Raw genomic sequence first — 24667 nt, 5'->3', positions numbered from 1 at the left:
TGACTCACATAAAAATGCACCTTCATACATATTCACACACACAGATATACAGACACACAAATGTTTGTATCTTCATCATGTTCTTCCTTCACAAAACAGACATGAACACTCAGGCACATAAAGTTTCTGGTCAGACCCCTGCCTGGCTGTGTTTTTTCATGGTGCAGATAGCAGGAGTCTGCAGCTAAGCTGTTATCTTTGCAATTCATTATTATTACAGAAAACTGTCTCCCCTCTCTGCTTCCAATTTTTACATTATGTCTTTTTTTCTCTGTCTCTTATGCAAGCAATCCCCGGTACCCTCCTCTCTCTCATACATCTGTTTTGACCTTCAGTCACGACAAGGCCATTTTATACAGCGTCCATATTTGTCCAACCTGACAAGATAAGCAGGACAGAAATACATCAACATGAAATGGTTTTTATCTTAATTCATTTTCTGGGGGAAAACAGAGAAAGAGGTGGAGGGGAGGGCCTAAGATATTCAGAAAGAAAGACAAAGAAGATAAGTTAGGAGGAATGAAGAGAAGAAAAGAACAAAGACACATTTTAAGTAAAACTCAGATATACATCTGTCAAAAATACAAATGGAGAGATTTATGGTTCAATAAGCAGTGACCTTTGTATATTTTAATGTTAACACAGTATATCCAAGTTTGTATTCACTGTGGTTTTAATCCTGTTTGGTACTTTGGGCATGTGGGATCGGTTTGTACTCAACTGACAGACCATTAAAGATTTTATACAAAAACAGCTGTATTGAAGTGTTGCTGTTGTACTGAAGCCCTGAAAAAGGGCTTCACCTCAGGTGAACTATAAAAATGTTGTTCCTGCCGCCTCCACAATTCTTACACGATTCAAATTCAAATGAATTAAGTAGAAGAACAAATGTTCCTGAGAAATGTCTTGTTTGACTTCTGCTTATGAAAAACTTACTCTAATTACACCAAATACCTTCTTCACTAAAATCTCAACATTCACCCACAAAAAAATTAGGTAGAATTATGTCTTCTTTGAGTTCCTCACCAGGAGAGACTGGCAAGAATTCCCTGAAGGTTTAATGAGTTTAACCATCAGTGAAGCACTGTTTAATTTAACATATTGATGTGCATGAAGCATATTGCTTCAGAAGACTCCACGTTGTAAAAAGAGGTAAGGTTACTGACATAAACCAAAATAATCATAGAAATGATGTTCTGAACTCCATACCATCCAGACTACCATAGGACCTTTCTATAGCAGCTATTTTGACTTTCCATAACACACAACGAATAATATTAACCATTGTTCTATTCACATATCCCAGTAAAACCATAATACTATAACAGTGAGCCAGAATGCACAATAACTAAAACTGAAGTAGCAAAATTGAATTCAGCCATCATTCTTTTTTTTTTTTTTATCTACAGTTGTGCTTTTCTTTAGTAGATTATGGTCAATGTTTTCCTGCATCTGTTACGAACATCCATTTGTAAACCACATTTTAATGAACTCTTACCATTTGGGCAGTTAAGGCCACGCAGTCAATTTTAAAGCATCTGGAAAATTTGGCTTGATATAGTAACAATGCATAAATGACATCAAAGTTGAGTCTATCATTACGTTTTCACAAAAATCTGAGTTAACATAAATGTTCATAACTGTTAGAAAAACTAGTTTTAAAAAAACCCAGCAAATTGTGCTGTTTAGACCATTACTTAAGAATGGGTAGGCGTGGCAGATCACATTTTGACTGACACCCACACCAGCTACTGGGGGCTGGCTAACTACAGTAGCTAGGTATCCATTGTGTGGAGCTAAGCTAACGTAACTAGCAAATCTGAAAGATGTGTAAACAACTGTGTGATTAGCAAAGAAGTTGCTAAAAGAAGGAGAGAGCTGAGACTGCTTGAGCAGAACTAGTGCATTTTTAAATGTACAGTGGTTAATAATAATAAATAATGTAGAAAAATTAACTAGGTTGAGATACGGAAACACTACCAATAGCACAAACTCCGACAAACGGAACTAAGACAATATGCTAACTGCAGCACGTCAGAATGTCACTGTGTTTCGGATTGGTTTGTGGAATTTATTGCGTAATTTTTGTAATCCTTTTCATAATCCATGCATAACCATGCCCAATTCAAACCCAATCAGGAAAGTTTACAAAAACTTAGATGACAATATTTCAAATTTGTATTGAAACTACTTTTTAATACTTTTCAGATGGTCTAATGTAAATACATCCTTTAATTGCATAGTTAGAAGGCTATTGTGGATTTCCAGTGGCTTTAAGTAAATGTTCATGACCCAAACATCAACTTGCTCCTTGTGATTTCAAAGGACACTTAGAATTGGATAAAGTATTTGATGATTGGTTTGTTGAAGTATTTTAAGAAGGGAATGATTTTTGTATGGTCATTGCCTTAATCAGGAATGACGCATGTAAAACATTTCCCTTGTGTAACACTTTGGATGGCAACCTGCACAAACTCCAGGATCATATTTTCTAGACTGTTTAACATGTTCACAGCTCACCACTCAATGCTTTTTAAATATGGGCGCACAAAACTTAAATAGTTTAGGTATGAGTATTAGTTTGAGCTTGATTGATAATAATGCCTAAATGTGATCAAATAAAAACATGCATTTCATTAATGCATGGAAGTTGACTTCATAGATTTTTCCTTGACCTTTTACTGTGTAGAGAAAACTGCATTCTTTTTAAAAAAAAAATAAATTGCTTCATTTGCTGTGTTTTTTTAAAGCAGTATAGGAAGTTGTGCAGAAACATTTTCAAATCAGTTCTTTTAGCGTGACTTATATTTCCCAGAAGACTTGGCTGACATTCATCCTGCCCTTTTCCTCTTCAGAGCCGTTGAAGGCCACACCACCTTATCGCCACCTTGCCATTTGGGACGCAAACCTTTAACCTTTTCACGCTAAATGCTATGTCATCTGCCTCAGTGCCAATGCCGCCACCATCCAAACTCATCCAAGAAGCACTTTAAAAACTTTTTAGATTTTAACAAGTGGTGCTGAGTGATGCATTGAGACAAGACTGAAGATCGGAAAAGCGACAGCCTTTGACTTTTAGTAAGTTAGATCGAGACAGAATGCAGAAATATTTCATTTCTAAAGCCTCTTGACTTTTGCAGTGAGTCTTTGACTTTGTGAGGGAGGGTGATGATGCAGCGCAGAACCACTGCTGGCCATTTTGGTGCCCTAATTGCTTTGTGAGCCCCTCCCCCACTCAGTTATAGAACCAGAACAATACAATAACAGTATATATTGCACTACAGAACTAACTATAGAACAAGCAAAAAAAACCTAATAATAATTATAAAATAAAAAATAAAATGAAATAAACAGAAGAATTATGTCTTTATTATTAATGTTACCATTTTTGTAAATACATAAATGTAAATAAATGCAAGTGAGAAAAGAAAAGTCATAAAATGTGCATAGACAGTAGCCTATATATTACACTATGGAACAGGCCAAAACACACACACACCCACACACACACACACACACACACACACACACACACACACACACACACACACACACACACACACACACACACACACACACTCACACACACACACACACACACACACACACACACACACACACACACACACACACACACACACACACACACACACACACTGCTAGTATTTGAAAGTGCAATCTCTTCAATATAATAAACCAAATAAATATATTTTCATTATCAGTGTGATTGTGGGGACAGCACATCTCACCAAACTAACAAGCACGAGAGTAGTGTAACTTACTGAAGACCATTGATGTGTGTAGTACAATGTATAAGAGTGAAGTTATTGTATATTTTTGTAGTCTTTTCAGTGTCGCACTTATAAACGGTCCCTGTGCACTTGTCCAACAGCTGGCTTTGCATAGAGATCAATGTTATTAGTCCAACTCATAAGACAGCTTGTTCGGATGAAAATTAGGTTGTAGCTCATTGTCTACTTCACTGCGGTAGGAGAGAGGTGTTGTTTGTGTTTTAATAACGTTTCACTTATGAGTTATTGATGTGGGAAGTTTGAATCTGTGAATATATTTTCAACTTTACTGAGGTGCTGTTTTGTGCCCCCTCTAGCACTTGGTGCCCTACGCACAGCACATGATACGCATGTACGTTGTGGCAACACTAATGTGGTTTGTTTAAATCGCCCCATGAATCCAGCAGGTGTAAAAAAGAAAAAAAAAGTAAAAAGAAAAAGCCTTGGGCTGTTTTAAAAGGTTATAAAAGTCCCTACTGAGTTACTGAGGTGGGACAGGAGACAGTCAAGGTACATTAGAGGTTTGTCTTTGTGGAGAGAATGTGTGTGTATGTTTGTGTGAGCCAGAAAGAAAAAAAGATAGTTTTTGTGCGTATGCTTGTGTGTGTGTGTGTGTGTGTGTGTGTGTGCGTGTGTGTGTGTGTGTGTGTGTGTGTGTGTGTGTGTGTGTGTTTGTGTGCGCGCGTATGCGTTTGGTATTAAAGACGAGGTGAGGTCCACTGAAGAGTAAATCTCAGTGCTTAAATTTAAATTTCAACCAGGAAATGTGTGTGTGTTCATTAAAGTGTGTGTATTTATGTGTGCAGAGAAAGTTAGAATAACTAATAATTTTCAGATGCTATGTTTAACAGTTCACACAAACAGTTTGTATGTTTCCACCACAGTCTTGTCATGATGTTAATGTCTAGTACATCTGTTCGCCTTTACAAAATACACCCACAAATCTTGGGTTACTCCAAAACAACTTTTGGAGGGTCTTGCTGTCCTCCTCACTGTGAAATGTAGCTGTGGAAATGGCTAATGGCAGAGTGCACAAGGAGAAAAAATGTCAAGCAATTTCATGCCCTTGTGCCTTCAATGGGGCACCAAGCTGATAATTTAATCAGTAGTGAAAGACTAGCCTCACTCCCCCGCGACTTCAGCCATTCCATCCATTGTTCATTGACTTGTTTTTGCTAGAAAAGAGGCAGAAATCTACATAGAAATAAGAAAATAAGGAAATGAAAGAGGCGATGAGTAGAGAATAGATTGGTGAAAGAAAAAGTGACAATAGTTAACAATATTGTGTCCAGTCAAATGGTGAATATATGGTTAATACATGGAGCAGCTCCATCTGATCGCCTCATCTGATCACACATTTGTGACACTGTCTTGATTGTGAAACAATGGCTCATTATGTCATATTATGTTTTTACACCAACATAACTTTTACATATGACCTTTAAAAGATATTTTATCAAGTGTACAGTACTTTAAAGCACAATGAAGTGAGATTGTCTCAGTTCTGATTATTATATTTTGATGTCCATGTTCAGGAGTGGATGTAAAAAATTAGGGGGGAAAAAAGAAAAAGAAAATTGAAACACCTTCATGTAAGTCAGTCTGTGAATTAAAGTACACATCTGACTCTCACAAAACTTTTTCTTGTGTAACAGTTGCAGTTAAATGCCTATATCTTGTTTTAATCTTTTATAATCAATTATAAAGCAGCAGCCTACAATGTGAGAAGAATTCAAAGAACTGTGACAGATTAAAAACCTAACCAACCCCTTGTCAAGTACTAATGTATCTCTAGCATGTGAGCTAAACAACTCCTATGCTCCCTTTGAGGCCATTTGCTGCCAGCAAGCAAAAGCAGCTGAAGCAGAGGTTAATGGATGGGTGGATGGACCTTTTTCACATATCACCCTTTGTGAGCATGTCGTCAGGGGGCTTTCAAGCGTGTGAACACCAAGAAAGCAGCTGGGCCAGACGGTATCAGTGGGTGGGTTCTCAAATTATGTGCTGACCAACTAGTGGTGGTATTCACAATGATTTTCAACCTGTCCCAGGCTCAGTCTGTGCTTCAAGAAATCCACCATCAATCCTGTGCCAAAGAAAAGACCAGCCTGCCTGACCTGCTACCGCCCAGTAGCACTCACCTCTGTTTTGATGAAGTGCTGTGAAATGCTGGTCAAATGACCTCTACTCCTCACTACCCAGTACTTTGGACCTACTTTCACTGTCCAAACCGATGAACAGAAGACACCATAGCACAAATCATCCACACCATACTATCTCACCTGGACAAGCAAGGGAACTATGTGAGATTACAGTTCGTTGACTACAGTTCAACATCTAACACCTTCCAGGCTTGTCACAAAGCTACAGGATTTGGGATTGAATACCCCACTGTGCATGTGGAACCTTGATTTCAGTTAAGTTTAGTTTATTTATTTATTTCGAACATGTTAAAATAAAAAAACGTAGGTAAAAAAATAAATAATAACCATTCAATGTCTGAACACATGCAACTGTGTAGCCTCTTTTGACTACAACACCATCACCTGAAAGAAGTAGAGGACCTAAACGCTTGGTGTCAGGACAACAACCTACTCCTGAACATTTGCAAGACTAAGGAACTGATAGTGGACTTTGGGAAGAAGCAGGGAAGGAACTATGCCCCTCTTTATGTCTACTGTTCCTTGGTGTATAAGGTGGACAGCTTCAAGTACCTTTGTTTCGGTTCGTCCAGCTGAACATACCATAGGAGGTGCTCTATCCTGCAACATAGGTGCTGCAAGAGTAAGGCTAGGAGCACCGTTAAGGATCCCAGCCACCTGGTCTTTTCTCCCTGCTGCAGTCGGGAAGAAGGTATCGAATACACCAAACCAGCACTCAGAGGTTCAGGAAGATATGTTTGTATGTATGTATGTATGTATGATATATGAGGTCAGAAAAACAGTGGGAAAGTCTATGTTTTGCTTCATTGGCGTAGTAAAGATTAGAGTGCATTTAAGCTCTGCAGTGTACACGTTGTCTTTACCCTACAGGTCACACCTTCAATCATGAAACATAGCTTTTTTTAATGGTGTGATAATGGATAGGCAGTCGGCAGAAAGCTGACAAACTTACCTTTTCAGGTTTAAGAAGACAGATATGAAGTTATTTGATAGAAATAATATTCAGCTAACTCAAATGTATACTTTTGTACAGGTTCAGTTGCTTGTGTAGCGATCAATCATGCTGGCAGACTCAAGGCTCAGTGTGACACTGGAAAGAGACATCATCTTAAGAGGCTGCCACAGGCCCTTGATGTATTAATGACATCTGTAGCGATTGTATTGCTGTTCTTGTTATTTAATATGCCTTGCAAATGGTGCTATCTTGTATTTTTCTAAAGAATGGATGCAACTTTAATGATCCCTGCAGGGAAATTGGGTATTTGCAGCAGCAAAGAGGGGATATAGATAAGCACAGAACAAATACTGAGTATTAAAGATAATTCGATAAGTAATTGCCACAGCAGGACATACCGGCATTAACACAACAGCATGTCTTCACCAACAGATTTACAGGTTAGAAGCATATCTGCAAGTGTGCAACTTTAGAAGTTCACATTATTGGTTACACAGATGGAAGAACATATGTTGGGAAATGAGATTGTGAATGTCACTCTGCTCCCATAAAAACTGATAAAGTGCCCCTGGGAAAGGCACCTAACCCCACTGTTCCACTTTAATGTTCAGAAGCCACTGCCTTGACTGCATTTTGTGCTGATAATATGAAAAAGTCTTGCAGCACAAAGTGTGCATTTTGTCTTATCAGATGTGCTATTCAGTGGGTGATGTACTGCAATCTTCTTGAAAATAAAATGAAATATAGGTAAGGAACAAATCAGCACAAACCAGCACTGGATTATGGATACAAGGTATTGTATGTTGAGCTCATATTAGTGAGTTTTTATTTTTGTGTTTTATATATGTATTCAATGTGATTTCTTTTAACCAGGGAGAACAGAAGGACCATGGAGAAAATACTTTACGGAGCAGGCTGATTTCAATATACTGGATCTTCTGCATTAAAACCACAATTCACGATTCACCACAGTGCTCTGAAACAGTCACTTTCAGGTCACTTCTCATTAAACCAACATTAACTTATCATTTGCAACTTGAGGGCAACAGCACCAAGTTGTTAACACAATACTGACCTATCATCACCTTTTAAGAAATGGCAAACTTGTTAGCAAAGTGTTGTTTCTTTAAACATCCAGCAGTTATGGACCAACATTATTATTCATTCAGAGTCATGTTTCTGTCCTCATGGTGAATGTAAATCACTCTCTTACAGCTCTGTTTTGGTTTCTACTAACTCCTGAAGGAAAATATTTGCCATTTAGTGCTGAGCAGATAGTGTACAGTTAGCTTATAGGACTTTTGCTCTGAAAACAGCTGCCTGCTGTGGCTGTAAACAACACTGTGAGTGGTGAGCATGAACCAAAACAGTGAGGTTACAGCTGGACAGCTAAACAATGAACCAGAATTAGCTATGAAGCTCTGCAAAGCAGAGAGGGGCTAATCATTTACTGTAGGTTCATCACTACAAGCGATGCGTTCATATTACACACATTACATCTGATACATTTATATTATAAAACATATTATGTCTTCTCCCCAAACAATGTGGGCTGAATTTGGGCCAGTTACAGAAAAACACTGTTGCATTTGCAACTATATGAATTGTTTGTCTCTCCTTGCTTTTTGGCATTTGTGCCACATGACATTTGGTGATTGTAGAAATGCAATAAAAAAGCTACTGAATAAATAAGTGATCCTTTGGGGCAAGTGAGTACTACTGGAATATGTTTTTTAACAGAGCATAAATTATAATTCAAGAAAGTTAAACTGTATATCTTTTCAACTTGAAGTGCAGGGATTTATAATAAAATAAAATAAATAAAATATAATAACATTTATAATGTTTAACTTTAATTATGGTGGAAACCAGTGACAAGATGCAACATTGTTTTACATTTTGACAAAACCTGATAATTTTGACAAAGCCTCATCAAGTACCAAATATATGTGATGCATCAATGAGCAAATTAATAGAATAAAGAGAAGGATGAGAGGATGATAGGTACAGTAGATAACAGAGTAGTTCATACCCTCCCCCTAGTGGACAGATATTGGAGAGTGGATGCAAAGAGAAAGACTGAGGCATGAGGAACAAAAAGGAGGAAAGCAGAAGATAATGTGTTTGATAGTGAGAAAAGAAACCCTAAGCAAAGACAGAGACATCAATAAGATCAACTCTGTGTCTTTCTCTGTTTCTCTGCCTCATTGCCTGCCCTCCTACAGTCATCCTATCAGTTGTTCTCTCATTCCTCCTCGCAGTCCCTCACCTCCTGGCTGGATTCTGGCTGTGTTTTCTTTTTCACCCTCTCTCATTTCAGTCTCTCATCATTCAATACCATGTTTGACTGGAGCGACTTCTTTCCATTAAACACTCTGTAGACTCATTACTACAAAAATGTGACCTTTGACAAGGTCAGCTGAATTCATCTTTTAAAAAAAAAGATCAATCAAGTTTTAAAATGTGCCATTTCATATATCAAAGTAGAAATTAGCCTTCTCAACAGCAAGTTAAGTAAGTCTCTAGTTCTATTAGTTCTCTTGATATCAATTGTGTCACCTATTAATTATGTTAATACAAATGTACTATTGATAATACCCGATCAAGTCAGAAATAAAGCAAGTTAGAGTTTAATCCATGTAAACACAGTGAGATCCAAGTGGACACCCCGGAGTTAGCAGGTACAAAACTATGTGTCTTAATCATTATTGTATCAGAGTATATTTCTAATAGCGAGTTGTGTAACATTTTCACATTTCAGATTTACGTGATTTAGGGCTGCCAGTGAGTGGATTTTCAATTGCCACATGACAATAACACAGACAGATGGTGACCTTTTTGATGGTTGTTCTTTGTTGTTGGGGTTTACTGCATATTCTGGATGTCGCTTTTTTCTTCTTCTTTTTTTTTTTTACTGTCCTGCCTTGTATTTCCACCATAAAGTCAGATTTTCGCATAATACTGTGCAACACAATACGGCTGCTTGTTGCTGTGTTTGGATTAGGAGCATGTGTGTGTATGCATACAGGGTGTTTGGATGTCTCTGTATTTGTGTGTGTGTGTGTGTGTGTGTGAGAGAGAGAGAGAGAGAGAGAGAGAGAGAGAGTTTTGTGTTTTCTAATGTTATTTATCTGCTGTGATTTCAGTGTCTAGCCAGAACAGCCTAGAGCCATTTGTAATAGCCTTTATCCACGGTGGAACATTTGGCTCTGTCGCAAAATCTGATATTAACAGCCGTCTATCATTGTAATACACACACTGAAACACACAACAGCACAGTTCATATACACACACAGACTCATATACACGATTAAATACACACCAGAAACAGATGCGTGGCAATATGGTGAGACTGTTGAATATTTACCGGGTTTGTTATTTTCACATATTCCCCCTCAAGATGTATCCAATGACACCCAATGATAAACAGCAGTTGATGAACAATAACTAACAGGCAAACAACAATCAAAACATTACAAAAGACAAATACAACAAATACAGACAGAACAACAATGTCTACAGTTTGCTGAGGCAGGGATCCAAAGCTCTGGTTACTAATAAAAATGTAAAACAAAAAACAAAAATCACATTAATAGGGAGCAATGACTTTTGGGAACAGTTTGGTACATAGGAAAGCTTCAGTGCATCTTACCACTTGAACAATGTGTGGCTTCATCTTGTCTTTTTAAGTTGATCTGCTCAGTACAGCTCCTTTGTGGTGTGGTTTTTACTCCACTTACTAAATATTACGTGTTGTTCATCATAAGATGTAGCAACAGTCCTCTGATCTGCTTTTCCTTTGTGCTTTCTCTGAGATAAAATCAGTTTTCAGAATTCTTCAGACTGAACTCCCAACAAAAAAAACAAACTCCAAATTGTCATGGTCATTAAAGGAAAACATTTAAAGTAAAGATTCACATTTGTTGATCTCATTGCGTTATATATCAATACAAAGATGTCCACATTGGAAGGGGTCAGTGGTAATGGTAATTGATTATATTGTCAATACTGGCCTCAAGGGATCGCCTCTTAAAGCAATTTCATTGTAAGTGATGGGGGACAAAATTTGGTACAGTTCAGTTCAGTCACGTTATTATTCCAGATGGGAGACCTGACTAGAAGTCAAGGACACAATATAAAACAAAGAACAAACGTTGCTGTCGCTTCTTATAGACAACAACAGAATGGAGATCAAACTTCAGGTTTTTATCATGTTCTGAGATATTTTATGATGTTCTACAAACTCAATGCCAATTCCTTTGATGAAGGTCTGAGATGATGGGTGGGGTGATTTCCTTCTAAAATCAACGACCATATCTTTGACCTTTGTGGCATTTATTTGACAAACTCATCTACCACTGGCACATGCTCAGATTCATCTTTATGGAGCAGGCTGATGATAACTGTATCATCAGCGGATTTCAGGATGTGCCTGTCCTCTAGCTGGCTTCTATAATCATTTGTGTAAATAATGTACAGAAAAGGGGACAGGTACAAGAGCCAGTGGAAGAGGAGTGCCGTTCTGACAGAAAGCCATTGACTCTCACCCTCTGAGACCTACAATCCCGCCCATAAGATTTACATCAAGATTAAAATAAATGAGCCAATTCCTAGTTAAAACATGTGACATAGTATGTGGATAGTGTTAAACAGAGATGAGAAATAAACTGAGAAATAACATTCTGGCATAACTAGCATTTCTATCATAGCCTGTAGTGGTAACTGGCTTGTTTTCAATGTTTTGCTACCCTGTCATTTTCCTCATTTCATCCCACACTGCTTTCAAATTGTTGCTGCTTAAATTTTCCTCTAAATTGTTTTTATATTGTTACTTGGCCCTTGGCAATATCTGCTCTGCCTCTCTTCTGTCTGTCTCATCACCTTTAAGGAAGGCCCTATGTTTTCTATCTTGCACATTTTTCAGGGATTTTGTAACCCATTGCTTGTTATTAGGATACACTTCAACATGTTCCTTAGGAATGACAGTATCTTCACAACATGTGATATAGCTGCATACATTGTTGGTGAGTTCACTGATATCTGAGGCAGAGTCCTTAAACACAGACCAATCAGTACAATCAAAGCATCTCTGATATTCAGAAACAGCATCTTCACACCAAACATGGACTTCTTTTGTCTTCACCTCCTTCCTCTTAAGCATTGGCTTGTATACAGAGGTGGGATAGATGGGGCTGTGGTCAGAGGGACCAAGGAGGGGCCCAGGAGAAGCTTTGTATACACCTTTTATAGAGCCATAACACAAGACAAGTCTTATTTTTCCTTGTTGGACAGGTACTGCTAAAGATTCAGTGATGTGTTCAATTTGCAGTTATTAGTAGTAATCCTTCATTAACAAACACAGAGCATCAGGGGAGAGGGACTTGTGTCTTTGTGTCACTCTGTAGATGGTTTCAACAGCAATTTGGGCAGCCTGACAGGCACTCCGAAGCCTGAGTTGGTGTTTGTAGATGTGAGCAATGTCTCACTGAAATCCATAAAGCAGGCATCACTGTACTCTTGTAGATGGTTTGTGTTTGCCTGCAACTTGTCAGTCTTGTTTCTGAGCAACCGAACATTTGCAAGGATTATAGAGGGGAGCGGAATGTGCCGCAGTTTCTGACATTTTAATCTAAGTTGGACGCCTCCTTATTCCCTTGTCCCCTCCATGTTAAAATCTTGAATGATAAGCAAATCCATATGCATGTCCACATGATTTGAGTTGTCACATTGCATTAAGACCTCCCAAGAATATAGCCCTGCTGTTTGGCATGATTGAGTTCATTCTGTGTAAATAAAATCATTCTAAAGCTTATCTGAAGCTAACATGATGCTTCAGCCATGTAGGTCAGTCAAATCAAATGGCTTTCTTCCAAAGTTACAGCCTTAAGTATAAATTTCCCTTTTTGTCTACCTGTCCCTACACTGCAGATCAACAAGGAAACACTATAATAGTCTTTAGCAAAGTTAGAAAAATCAAGTTTGTATCTTCCAAAATTACAATATATATAGAACAAAAATTCCTGCTCTGAGAGGGGGCAAAAAGTTCAATCAGGACATCCTTACCAGCCACATCATTATCACATCAACTTAGAGTACTGATTTCCAAAAGTCAACATCTGGGACAAAGTACATCAATTTGTAGAACATGACAATCTTACAAATGCACAAAAACACACACAGAATTTCAGATACATTATGGATCGTTCCCATAACCATGCTCGCTTGTTATTCAGCTTGCCTTCCCTCACTCCCTTTGTTCTCAATGATTTCACTGTGTGTCTAATCGATAAGAGACAGCACAGAGCAGGGAAGGGCTGATTGTCCTTGTTGTACCACAGAAAAGGGAGGTGTTAGATACATCCAAAATGCAGGATAGCTTTTTTTTTTTTTTTTTTTTTTTAAAGGACTCAAATGTGGTTGGGTTCGTTTGATTGGTGACAATGCCAACGTTTGATGGAGAAGTTGACAATTTATTGGATAAATGATATCAAATAAATTATATCCTTAAAAGAAGTGGTGTAAAGGTTTCCGATGCACATTGAACATCCCACTTATAGGAGGCAAACAGTACTCCCTGGATTTCTCTAAAGACAGCGCTGCTTGTGGTGATCATAGTTGAAAGCATGAAATGAATTAAGAGAAGGAGAGAGACAACAAAGGATGAAGACAAAGACCAAAGTTTTTTTTTTCTCCTGCCAAACTTGCAATCGATCCCTGTGTCAAGTTGACCTTACAGGCATATAAAACAGGCATTGTTCAAAAACCATCATGCAAGCCAACTGCTATTCTTTAAGAGGGACTGTAGTGTTAAGAGAAGCTTTTCCCAAAGGCATAGTTCAAAGAGAATGTGAAATTTTAATGATTTCCAATTACTTTGACACAAGCCTCAACTTTTTAATCAAAAAACAGCTAGGGGCGGGCTTAGTCTCTGAGTTTTGGAGCTAATTAGGCTTGTGTACTTTGCCATCCCATACCATGATCCTCCATCTGGCTGCTCACAGGAGAACCTGGTTAAATCAACTCTGCTCCAAGACTCATTCAAAATTTGCATGGGAAGTAGGGCTAACTCAGATCATATTGCTGTTTCTAGTAGGCATTTAAGGATTGTAACCTCAATTGAAACGTAAATGTGAAGTGTACTTCTCTAATGTGAATGTTCAAGACAAACTGCAGATTATTTTTTAGACCTCTTACTTTGGGCCATTTAAATATTTAAGACAATGAGTGTGTCATATGATTACAATCTCATAATGTATTACCCTCCTTACCAGTATTCACTGTTTTAAGTTTCATCAAGGCAGAAACACTATTAAAATAGTTTTCATAAAAACAAGAAAATTAAGTAATTAAAGATATTTTATGACCCTAACATCACCTTAAGTTGTTTGGAAACTTATTGAGAGTTGAGTGAACTGTAGGATGTGTTGAGGAGGCAGGAAAGGAAAATGGAGGCCACAGGGTGAATCATTTCCCCATCCCCTACTTCAAGGACTCGTAAAATTTTACAGTCTGTAATTGGGTTAAATTGGAAGTACCCCTAGGACCCAGGGCCATTAAGTCATATTAGTAGTCTTTTCATTTAGGGACCTACTACAGAGAAACATGTACAACAACTTGTGATCCTCCACTGCTGTACAGTCATTAAAGACTAAAAGGTAGAAGGATGAATAAAACAATGTGGGAGAGATGGATGAAACAAAGGCATAGTTGGAGCACAGTTCCCTCTAAATGATTTAATCTACTCATGGAGGTCAGTCTTTCACTTGCTGGGATGGAGAGATAGATGACAGAAAAGAAGGCAGAGCAAGATCCCCTCCATTTTGTTTAAATCAGTGGCTCTCTGTCCCAGAGCTCAGGATCAGAGCCCTGCTGGTGATCATTCTTTCTTGCTGTTTAATCAGCTGCTATTTTACACCTGAGATGCCAGGTGATAGTAATTAACAGAAACTGCCCACCAAAAAAAAAAGAAACAGCAGCACTCCTGGGGACTAGGCTGAAACCTGCTGGATTAGACAATGAGAAGGACAGAACAAAAGGATGAAGACAGGCCACCACCAAAGCCACTTTCAGGAGCTGACTTCACCATGGATCTGCTTTAATTTGGATGGAGACATGCAGGATGGAGGGATGAATGCAAGGACAGAAAACACAAAAAGGTCCTTATTTTGATCTCCCCATGCAAGGCTTCTTGAGAATGAAGAGACAAAAGCTACGTGAGAATATAGTAGTAGTAGTATTGAAAGGAGTGGAGCCTATAAATAAGTCTCATTGCTCTTTGTTGAGTGGGTTAGCGCCTTGCTCAGAAACTCTTTGACTCGACTATGACCAGCTGCTATATATACAATTGGCATACAAATATATCTACAGAGCATCAAGCCATATTTCCAACATATTCAATGTAACAGACTCATGTATTAGTGTACTGTGTAAGTGATGTGGAGATATGTGTGCTCGTGGCAGTTCCATTTTAACAGATACCAGATTTTGAGTGGAAACTGTCTTTGTATGTGTGTGTTTGTGTGTGTGAGAAAGATCATTTTGGATAAACACTTATATTTGTCTCTCCACCAGAGGAAGTTACTGTCCCTGCCCGGTTTTTAAACTTTTACTCTACAGTATTGTACTCCTTTTTAAATTAAATCCTTTCCTGTGCCCCTGAGTCCGATAGGGCTCAGAGTTCCTCTGCAGTCCTCTTTAACTTTCTTGGATGAAAGGATGGATGCTACATGGGAATAAGATAAGATGTACCATTATTGATAAGAATGATGATGAAATAGAGTGAGGGATAGTGGGAAGGAGCACAAAGCTCAAATCCTTCTCAAATACCCTTGCCCTCCTGTTAGGACTAACCCACCCCAGAGAGCCTTCTCATGACCCCAGGACTTGGATAGGGAAGATGGCACAGAGGGAGGGATAAGAGGATGAAAGAGTGGCTAGAAAAAGGTAGATATTGACGGTGCAGCAGCTTGTTTCTCTCTGCTGTGGAGCCAAGCATCAGATAGAGTCAGAGACCAGGGGTAACCCAATGTCCGCTAGCTGTCAGTGTGGTGATGTTGCTGCATGAAACTCCTCAAACTTTTTTGGTCAGGTAATTGATTGATTTTTGTCTCTCTGTCAAAGCAGCTCTCTTTCTTGCAGTTGTTTGTCTAGTGATGCTGCTCCTATGACGCAAGTAGAGACCAAAGTTTTCTTCTCAACCGCTTTATGCTTCCTGTCTCTTTTATCGTTGTCAAGGTGACTATTGTTCTATAATCTCATAGACTCCTTTTTTATCTATACGTTTATTTGTTCTGCTTTACTTAATTTCACCATCTGGGTCATCTTCTAGTTTGCTGTACTGCCAACTCAATACCTGCTGTAATTGTCCAGGAATACAGCCCCTTATTTGATACTTCTTCTTAAGATATCTTTATCTTTTTCCTCACATCACTTCTGTGCAAGGTTTTACTTCTCCATTTGAGGAGGTGTCATTGTTTTTCACTAAATGGCATGTTCAGTGATATGTGCTGTTATAATATACAAATGATGCCAGTAATAAAAAATGAAAAAATAAATGTTTTTTTTTACATATTGTTATACAACCACCTACAGAGCCTTGATCTTCATTAGCAAAACATCTAAAGAGATGTATGTGTCAGCATTGGCCACACTACTGGATAGACAAGTGATCACTGAAAAATGCAAAGCCAAAACACTATAGCAATTCAAGCTTAACACCAAAGATGGGCACAAAAAAGATATTTGGGGCTTAGCACCAAGATACAGTAGAACTAAAATAGGATTTAAATAAAAAGTATGCAGATTACAGCTCCATCAAGCTGTCAGCCATCTGCCTGACTGTCAATTTAGATTTCCAGCCACTCATCTGTCTGTTTTTTTTTATCCTTAGTTTTTTATAGGTTGCTTAAAGTTCCCTCTATTTACCTCAATCTCTGTCTACACCTTTGGCAGCTGGCTGTCAGTGCTTACTGAGTGTTATCAGGACTCGTGTCACTCATTTTTCCAAACAGATTATTTGTATTTTTAAAACACATTCTCCTTGTCTCATCAAATCTCTAGTAAATTTCAATGTGACATACTTTTCTCTCCTCTCCACCCCATCTCTCTTTCCGTCTCCTAAAAATTGGGGGCAAAAGCTTACGTCCACCCTAACAACAACAATAAGAATGGCAACAAACAAAGATGAATGTTATCATATCTTTAAAAATAGCCACATCCAAGTGAAGTGCCATGGGTAAACCAAGGCAAGATATGACAATGATGATGAAACAAATGAGATTAAATAATGTGGTACATTAGCAGAAACAAAAATGAAGGAGAAAAAAAGAAATACACCAATCAATCAATATCATGGGTGGCCTACTTTACATCAGAAAGAAGCAAAAACGAGCATAAGTGTTAGGAAATTACAGATTGCTCAAAAGCAGGAATTCTGAGAAAGCAAGAAAAAGCAGGAAAAGTCTATTTTCTGAGTTAAGGAGACTATAAATATTGAAGGAAGCCTGATATTGGAGGTTCACATTTCATTCAACATACACACACACATGCAGTCATGGAAACACTCAGCAATCAAAAGCTACACACTACCTTTAAAGACAAGAGGCAAACTGTTTCAAGGTCTGTTTATGGCGTGATTGTCCTTGATTTGGTCAAAATGCACACAATGTAGAAAGATGATTTTGGTCTTGATTGATGTCACTTAGGGCTGAGTGATGTTTTGATTAAGACTGTATTCAGACCAACAATAGCACTGCATGGAAAATAGCAGGTTCCTCATTCTTTGTAATTAGACTACTGTGTTGGCCCAGTGGGAGATGTACAATTGTTGCAGAGTATGTGTTTCTGATAAGCTTTTAGGACTAAAACGCCTAGTTTGTGTTTCTTCCTTTCTCTGTAGCCTGATGCCAGAAGCTCTTTACATTGTTTTGCTGAAGGTCTAAATGCAAAGTCTGTAACTCATGATGTGTGACAGCCATTGTTGAGGTTTGTCGGGATATAAAGTGATGAGTTTTTGTGCAATTGCTTTGCTCATTTAATAAATGATCACTGTTTGCTATTATGTTATTCTGAACCAATACACTGTGCTTAAAGCAACAGAAACTTGAACTAAACAGCTAATATAAAGAAGGGAAGGTGTGATATGCTTTTGAGGCCCAAAATGGACATATATCCAAAATACTAAGTCATAATATTTCTGTCTACTGTGTGTTCATCCACAAAACCACAGTGGGATACAAGTAGATGCTGGATGCAAAAACACCAAACAAACAAACAAAAGTAAAGGGGTCTCTGATTCAGTGAGTACTCTTTGTATCGTAGCTTTCATCTACATCTGAATGTATACAATAAACATAAAATATGCATACAGAATATACTACATACAACAAAAATGGATTGAACCAGAGGAGATTGGGTCTGTTTGATCTGACAATTGATCTTGCCACTATGGTTTTTTTTTGTCATTTCTGTCTATTGTATGTCTGTTATTGGTGAGCCAAAGACAATTTCCACCATTGTGTACAATACAGTTTTATTCTATTCTATACTGTAGGTCTTTTTAGTCAATAAGCATTCCTTGTCAAAACATACACACTGCCACAACAGTGATGTTGGAAATAAAGCAAAGCATAGGTGATATAGATATCATCTTCACAGCTTATGTAATTTTATATCACAGTCCAGTTGTGGTAAATAGGCTGTGGGGCCAAGGAGATGCTAACGCTTTCACAGCTTGGTTCTCTGATAAGATCCAGGTGTTCAGGAGGTTTTTAGCAGGAGCTGAATTATCTGCAGAGGTCTCCTCTTCTCCAAAACATACATGGTGTTTAACCCTGGTAAAAACCACTAAATACATTAGTTTCACATTAAAAATCAGAGTTTCTTCCATGCTGTTCAGCGGGCAGAGGGCCTCCAGGAGGGGCTGTGAGCTGAACTGCTGCTATTTGTTCAGATTGTTTCTCTGATAACTTAAGATCCAAATGTCCAATGACTAAAGTAAAATAAATAAATACTTAAAAACCACCAAGATCTAAAAAAAAAATTATTGTAAAAATTTGGCTTAAAATTGATTACAATTTTTTGACTGACAACCACAACACCAACTATACTATATTACAACGTACACCGTTTTGCAGAACCGGTATGACACCATTGACAGGCGACCAAATGAAACAGACTGTTACCTTGATTAAACATACAGATTTCTTTGGGTTTGAAAATTGTTTTAAACATTTTGGACAATGTAAGTACACAACTGAACAAAATTGTGATGCCTGTTTTTGCCAATTCAGTCATGCCCAAACCTAATTGACACTGAGGATAGTTGTTATGACAGACATCTGCCTCAAATTTATAGTTCCCAAAATGCGTATGTCCACTAAACATTGCCATCCTTACATGGGGGATTTTTCTTGACTACCTAAGGCTGCATTATGACTGTTTTGGGTTTTGTCGTTAAATTGCTGTGTAAGCTACATGTTTGTGCTGATAATGAAAAAGGTGTTTTGTTATCACAGTGACACACTGGGGATGCTGCTGCTATCAGTAAATTCTACCAACGACAACCCTTAAACATTAAACAACACCCACATCAAAGCCAATACTACAGCTACTTACTCCATTTTCAGTCTGTTTGTTGTTGTTGTTGTTGTTGTTGACAGCCTACATATTGTCTACCACTGCTTTTTTTCATGTTATTTAGTCAGTCACTGTCATGAATGCCTCTGTAAGATGTTGAACTGCGCTGCTTTACAAGTTGCCAGGCACAGCACGTTTTCCAAAGCGACCGCTTTCTGCCTCCAAGCTGCTCCCCATACACTCTAAAGTGGAAAAGCAGTTTTGGAAAGAAAAGCAGAATAGTGTGTGCACAGCTTACAGTGGCGATCACACCAGAACATTTGAAAACACAAGGCGTAGCATTCCTGGAGTGTTCTCAGGAACGCAGGCTGCTGAGCATTTTGTTGCTACTAGCATAACCCAGTTCTAGCACTGTGTGTTTTACATTCATGTTTCTTTAGCTTCAGTCACATCTACCTCCACGACAAGAAGCATTTCAACAACCAGTACTGATAGAAATCTTCACTGCTGACAACTTTGGTCACTGTGACTGGCATGCTACAAGCCTGCTTGCAGTTTCTTCTACTTGATTCAGTCGCAAAGGGGGGAAATAAATAATACAAATGCAAAATGTTTCTGTTTTGTTTCTGTTAGATTTGTTGCAGTTCAAGTTTACTTTTTATGAGATAGAAACGCAGGACTGGAGATGTTAGTCTTTAACTTGTGAAATATTCCCCATTGTCAACTGAAGTCTGTGTTTGCCCAAATATAACTTGATGTTAAGTGTGTCATCCAATCTTTAATTTATTCTTTTCAGTCTGTTGCATTTTTCATTCTGTCCCCTGCATATAACAAAGATAAATTCCTTACAAATGTGCAGCAGTAAAATATCAAAACTTAATTCTTTAGCAGAGGTTCTTTAGCCAAAACTGCTTTTATTGCCACTAACTAAAGTATACAAGATGCAGATTGACCTATACTGTATCTGTTCTTTACCTGTATTTTGACATGTAAATTGTGTACCATGTATATCTTTCTTTGTTTCCATATTTTCCTTTCCCCCTCTCTTACTGTTAAACTGTAAGATAGATCATTAGCTTTAAATGGACTACAATCCGCTCATTACATGTCCCATTTACCTTCACTGCATAACGCTCTACTTTTCATAATGAGACTGAAAAAGGGGGAATTTGGCAAAATGTAGGAACGTACATTTGGGAAGAACTAGACAGAATGAGAACGAGGACTAGAAAATGTATGTGTGTGTCAATAAGGGAGTTATGAAGTGGAAAGATGAGGATATAGATATAAGGAGAAAGCAAAATAATGTTACAAAAAGAAACAGATCTCTGGTGAATAGTGCCTGTAAATTAAGAAAAGGAAAGACAACCTTTATTTATTTTTGCGTCGAGTGTGAAATATCTGCTGTGTGAACTAGCTTTTGATATTTAATACAGCTGGGGAAAAAAATCACCATTATAATGACTATGCTTAGTCTTTCCGTTGTTTCTTTCTCTTCCATTTAACATCTAATGACTGATGACAAAGAGGGGGATGAATTTGAAGCATGTAATCGCCTTTATATCAGTTTTATTTTTATGTGGTTTTCAATAAGCCTGGAGTACATGACGCAGTTTAAAGGTCAGTGCAATGTGTGTGTGTGTGTGTGTGTGTGTGTGTGTGTGTGTGTGTGTGTGTGTGTATGTGTGTGTGTGACTGAATGTATGTAATATATTTTTCTATCACCATATATCCATGCTATTAGGTGGTTACAGTTATGTTTTTGATGACAGTGATGATGATGATAAATTCAATTCAGGCAAAACTGACGCATTAAATGCTTTTTTAACGACAATAATGTGTTACATGCCACTCCACAGAGGTGTTAATCTGTTAGAACTGATGAAAAATCAAACGGCACAGATTTAAAGATTGGCTGTGTTGAATTTATAACACCAGTCACTGGAGTGCTTCCTTTTCTCTTCCTTCACCTCAGGACTTCACCACAGGTTTCATCACCTTGCTTATCTGCGCTGACCTGTCCACTGACCCAATGTTCTAGCGCCTTCTTCCCTCTGTTTTTTTCCTCCATCCCACTTACTCACATGCCGCTGTCTATCACTTCTCTGTTTCCTTCAACTAATCTACCTCCTTCTAGTTCATCCACTCTTCAAAATACCTCCCCCCTCTCATCTCCTTTGATCCCTCAGCATACATGGGGTCCTATTTGCTCTACTACTTATTTTGTGTTGCTCAATCATTCTTTTGTCTCTCTCTGTCTGTAAATCTAATACCTCTATGTCATGTTTAACTGAAACATGTAGGGTACCCTTTAGTCTTAATTTTCATACTTTTGTTGGACTATCAGAGGAGTACCTCAGACTCTTCACTGAGCCAGTTACATGCAAACATGGGAAACAAGCTTTAAGGTAAACTGATATCACAAATGGAAGGAGACGGCCCTGGTTCAGATAACACTTGCTAAGACAAACAACTATTTGACTGAGCATCAACTCGAGCAGGCAATTTATTCAATTCAATGAAGTGAAATAATATTAACTTCAAATGGGATTAAATTAAAATGCCTGTAATTGTTTGAGAGAAGAGGAGGTCATCGATGGTGCTGCTGCCAAACTTGATACACGCTGATTAAATAAGACTTAAGACTTAAGATTTAATAAAAGTTTATGAAATCCTTAAGAGGAGTACCAGGCAACCAACCAACTCACATTTAGACATTCATAATGGCTAACATTTTATGTGCCATTATCAGCCGGCCGAAACTTCCTCTCACCAAACTCCCTAGTTCTTACTTAAAGCTCTTCAATTGACCTTTTTTAGTTAGTTAACCCTTTCATTTAATTTGGACCTCGACATATTTTACACTTGTCTCAATAGTAAGGCCCTGTTGCATACCCTGAATGTTTTTACATTTTTGTCCTTTTACATTATCTGCTGCATCGACTCAAATCTCACTGCAGGAGCCAGTTCGATTTAAACTGTTCTGCTATACATTAACTTACATCCCTTCCTTGTAAACTCCTTCACTCTGTCACCGTCCTCTGCCCTCTGCCCTCTGTACTCTTTTTCTTCTATCTTTTGATTATCCTGTATCCCTTATTCCAACCCTTCTTCCTCATATGTGTTCTGTTTAGTGTCCAATCTCAATGTCATCTTCCTGTCTTGGGTCAATTATATATCTCCCTCCCTTTTTCTACTCCTTTCCCTTGTACATAGTGTTGCACACATCTTGATTTCTTCCACACCTTATCACTTCTTCAACTTCCTCTGTCTCTCTGTCCTGCTTGTGTTTTCCTTCCTGGCCAAATACCACTTCAGATAAATCCTATCTGACACAACCCAAATAAGGCAGTGATTTAGTAATTAAGGAACTTCATATGCCCGTTAAAGACACCCAAAACACAGTAGAGCAGAAGATACACAAATATACACACAATAAAGTGATGTAATGCAGCAACAGAGGGACCAGCAGTCGGAGCTGTTGTTATTGTAAGCAACATTAGGCCACACTGAGCTGAGGTACCCTCCTTCATTCATCACACACATTTATTGTTCAGCTTTGATGAGGAGCTGATTGTGGTCACAAGAACTCTCCATCACAGTTTATCTCTTTCTAAAAATTGTAAATATAAAAGGTAAACAAACATGTAAATTCTATTGACATTGCAGCTAAAAAGGTGATACACTCTATTCCACGAATAAAAAGGGATAAACTGAGCTTGCATTTTTATGCCCTGCACTGCATGTGTTCAAGTGAATGTATCAATGGAAGACTCTCCTTAGTAAGAGCAGACCCTTGTACACTGTAGACCCAAGGGCTTTTGCTCCCTCTGTCAGGCCTGTCAGGCTGCCAATCACCAGCACACCTCCCTCTGCAGTGAGCTGAGTACAAATAATGAGCTTTTTGTAGGACAGGACTGACTAGTTAACCAACTCAGCAGCTAATGCTTTTACATAACAACACATTTTTTGTTGTTTGTGTTTTTATCTGTGAGTAATTATTCATGAGAACATGCACTTCAATATTCTACCACAACTAAAATATTAACAACAAGGGGATTTTGTAAATCGAACTGAAGTGCCAGACCACAACCACAGACACAGACATGTATATGAACACAAAATGATTCAGAATACATACTTTAGGTCCTGGAAGGGTTCTGCCCTCACATGTGATGTTTCTACAGAATGGCTGAACACCACACCTTCATTTCCTGTGGAGAAGGAAAGAGTGGATGAAAGGGAGGGAAGAAAACAATCATCTTTAGTGTGAAACAGCACAATATTGCATCATCTCTTTCTTTTCAGACCTGTGGCAGACACTATAAATGCATGCAGTGCCCATATCAGCCATGTGTCCTATGAATTATGCTCAAATACAACTTGAAGTACAAAGATATTTCTACTTACAACATAGTGCCAACAAAGTAAAAATGTGCAGGTTGGGGTGGTGGTGATTCTAGAATTTTACTTTGAAACTTTTTTAACGTTCAACCTATTCATAACCTTAATAAAGTGGTTTACATGACCGTAGCCCATTTTCCTGATTCTGTAAATAAATGGGATTGTTTATAGAAAAGCATACAATATAAAGCAGCATTTAACCCCACATGTCCAGCAGGCACCTCTGCTATAGTCTGCAGCCCTGAACAGATGCTTGGGGGAAGCACTGGTCACTGGTCCTGTTGAGACTGTACAAAGCATGCTGGGAGCTTGGCACGGCTAAAAGTGAGATGTTGCACAAGGCTGCTTTGCCAGTTGGTAGGCAAAAACATGACAAAAAGCTATCGTCTGAGTAGTTGTTTCGAAACGTTAACAGCATATCCAAAGTTTAATTCAAGGAGGCCCCCAGGGGAAGAGGAAGACAACATCTTCAATAAGGTGCAGCTGAACTTCAAAAGGCCCTAAACTGGGAGGAAGTGTTGTAATTTTTGGTTGAAGCACATTTAATTCTAAAGGTGTATTCCAAGCCACATTGAATGCTGCACAAGTGTTTTTATGCAGCTGTCAAATGACAGAAAAAGAAAAGAAAAACTACTCTTAGTTGCTCAGCTGTTATGTTATTTTCATATTTTCAACACTTTGTGTGTGTAATTTATTTAGTTTTAAAGCAATTTGAGCTGCATTTCTTTTATGAAACATGCTAGACAAATGAAGTTGGCATTCTTATTCTTATTATTTTC

The 24667-nt window shown here is 38.2% G+C and overlaps 1 protein-coding gene across 2 annotated transcripts in view; it reads right to left on the bottom strand.

Moving 5' to 3' along the window:
* The window catches only part of LOC133993773 (zeta-sarcoglycan), a 169801-nt gene that overhangs the window by 22307 nt on the left and 122827 nt on the right, over positions 1–24667 (bottom strand). For both annotated transcript variants that reach the window (XM_062432842.1, XM_062432852.1), the window contains one exon: positions 23626–23698. In XM_062432842.1, coding sequence (XP_062288826.1) covers positions 23626–23698 — 73 coding nt within the window. The remainder of the gene's footprint in view (positions 1–23625; positions 23699–24667) is intronic.

The sequence above is a fragment of the Scomber scombrus genome, chromosome 2, assembly GCF_963691925.1.
Source record: "Scomber scombrus chromosome 2, fScoSco1.1, whole genome shotgun sequence".
NCBI lineage: Eukaryota > Metazoa > Chordata > Actinopteri > Scombriformes > Scombridae > Scomber > Scomber scombrus.
The sequence above is the reverse complement of the archived record's forward strand: the minus strand, read 5'-3'. Positions and strand labels throughout refer to the sequence as shown.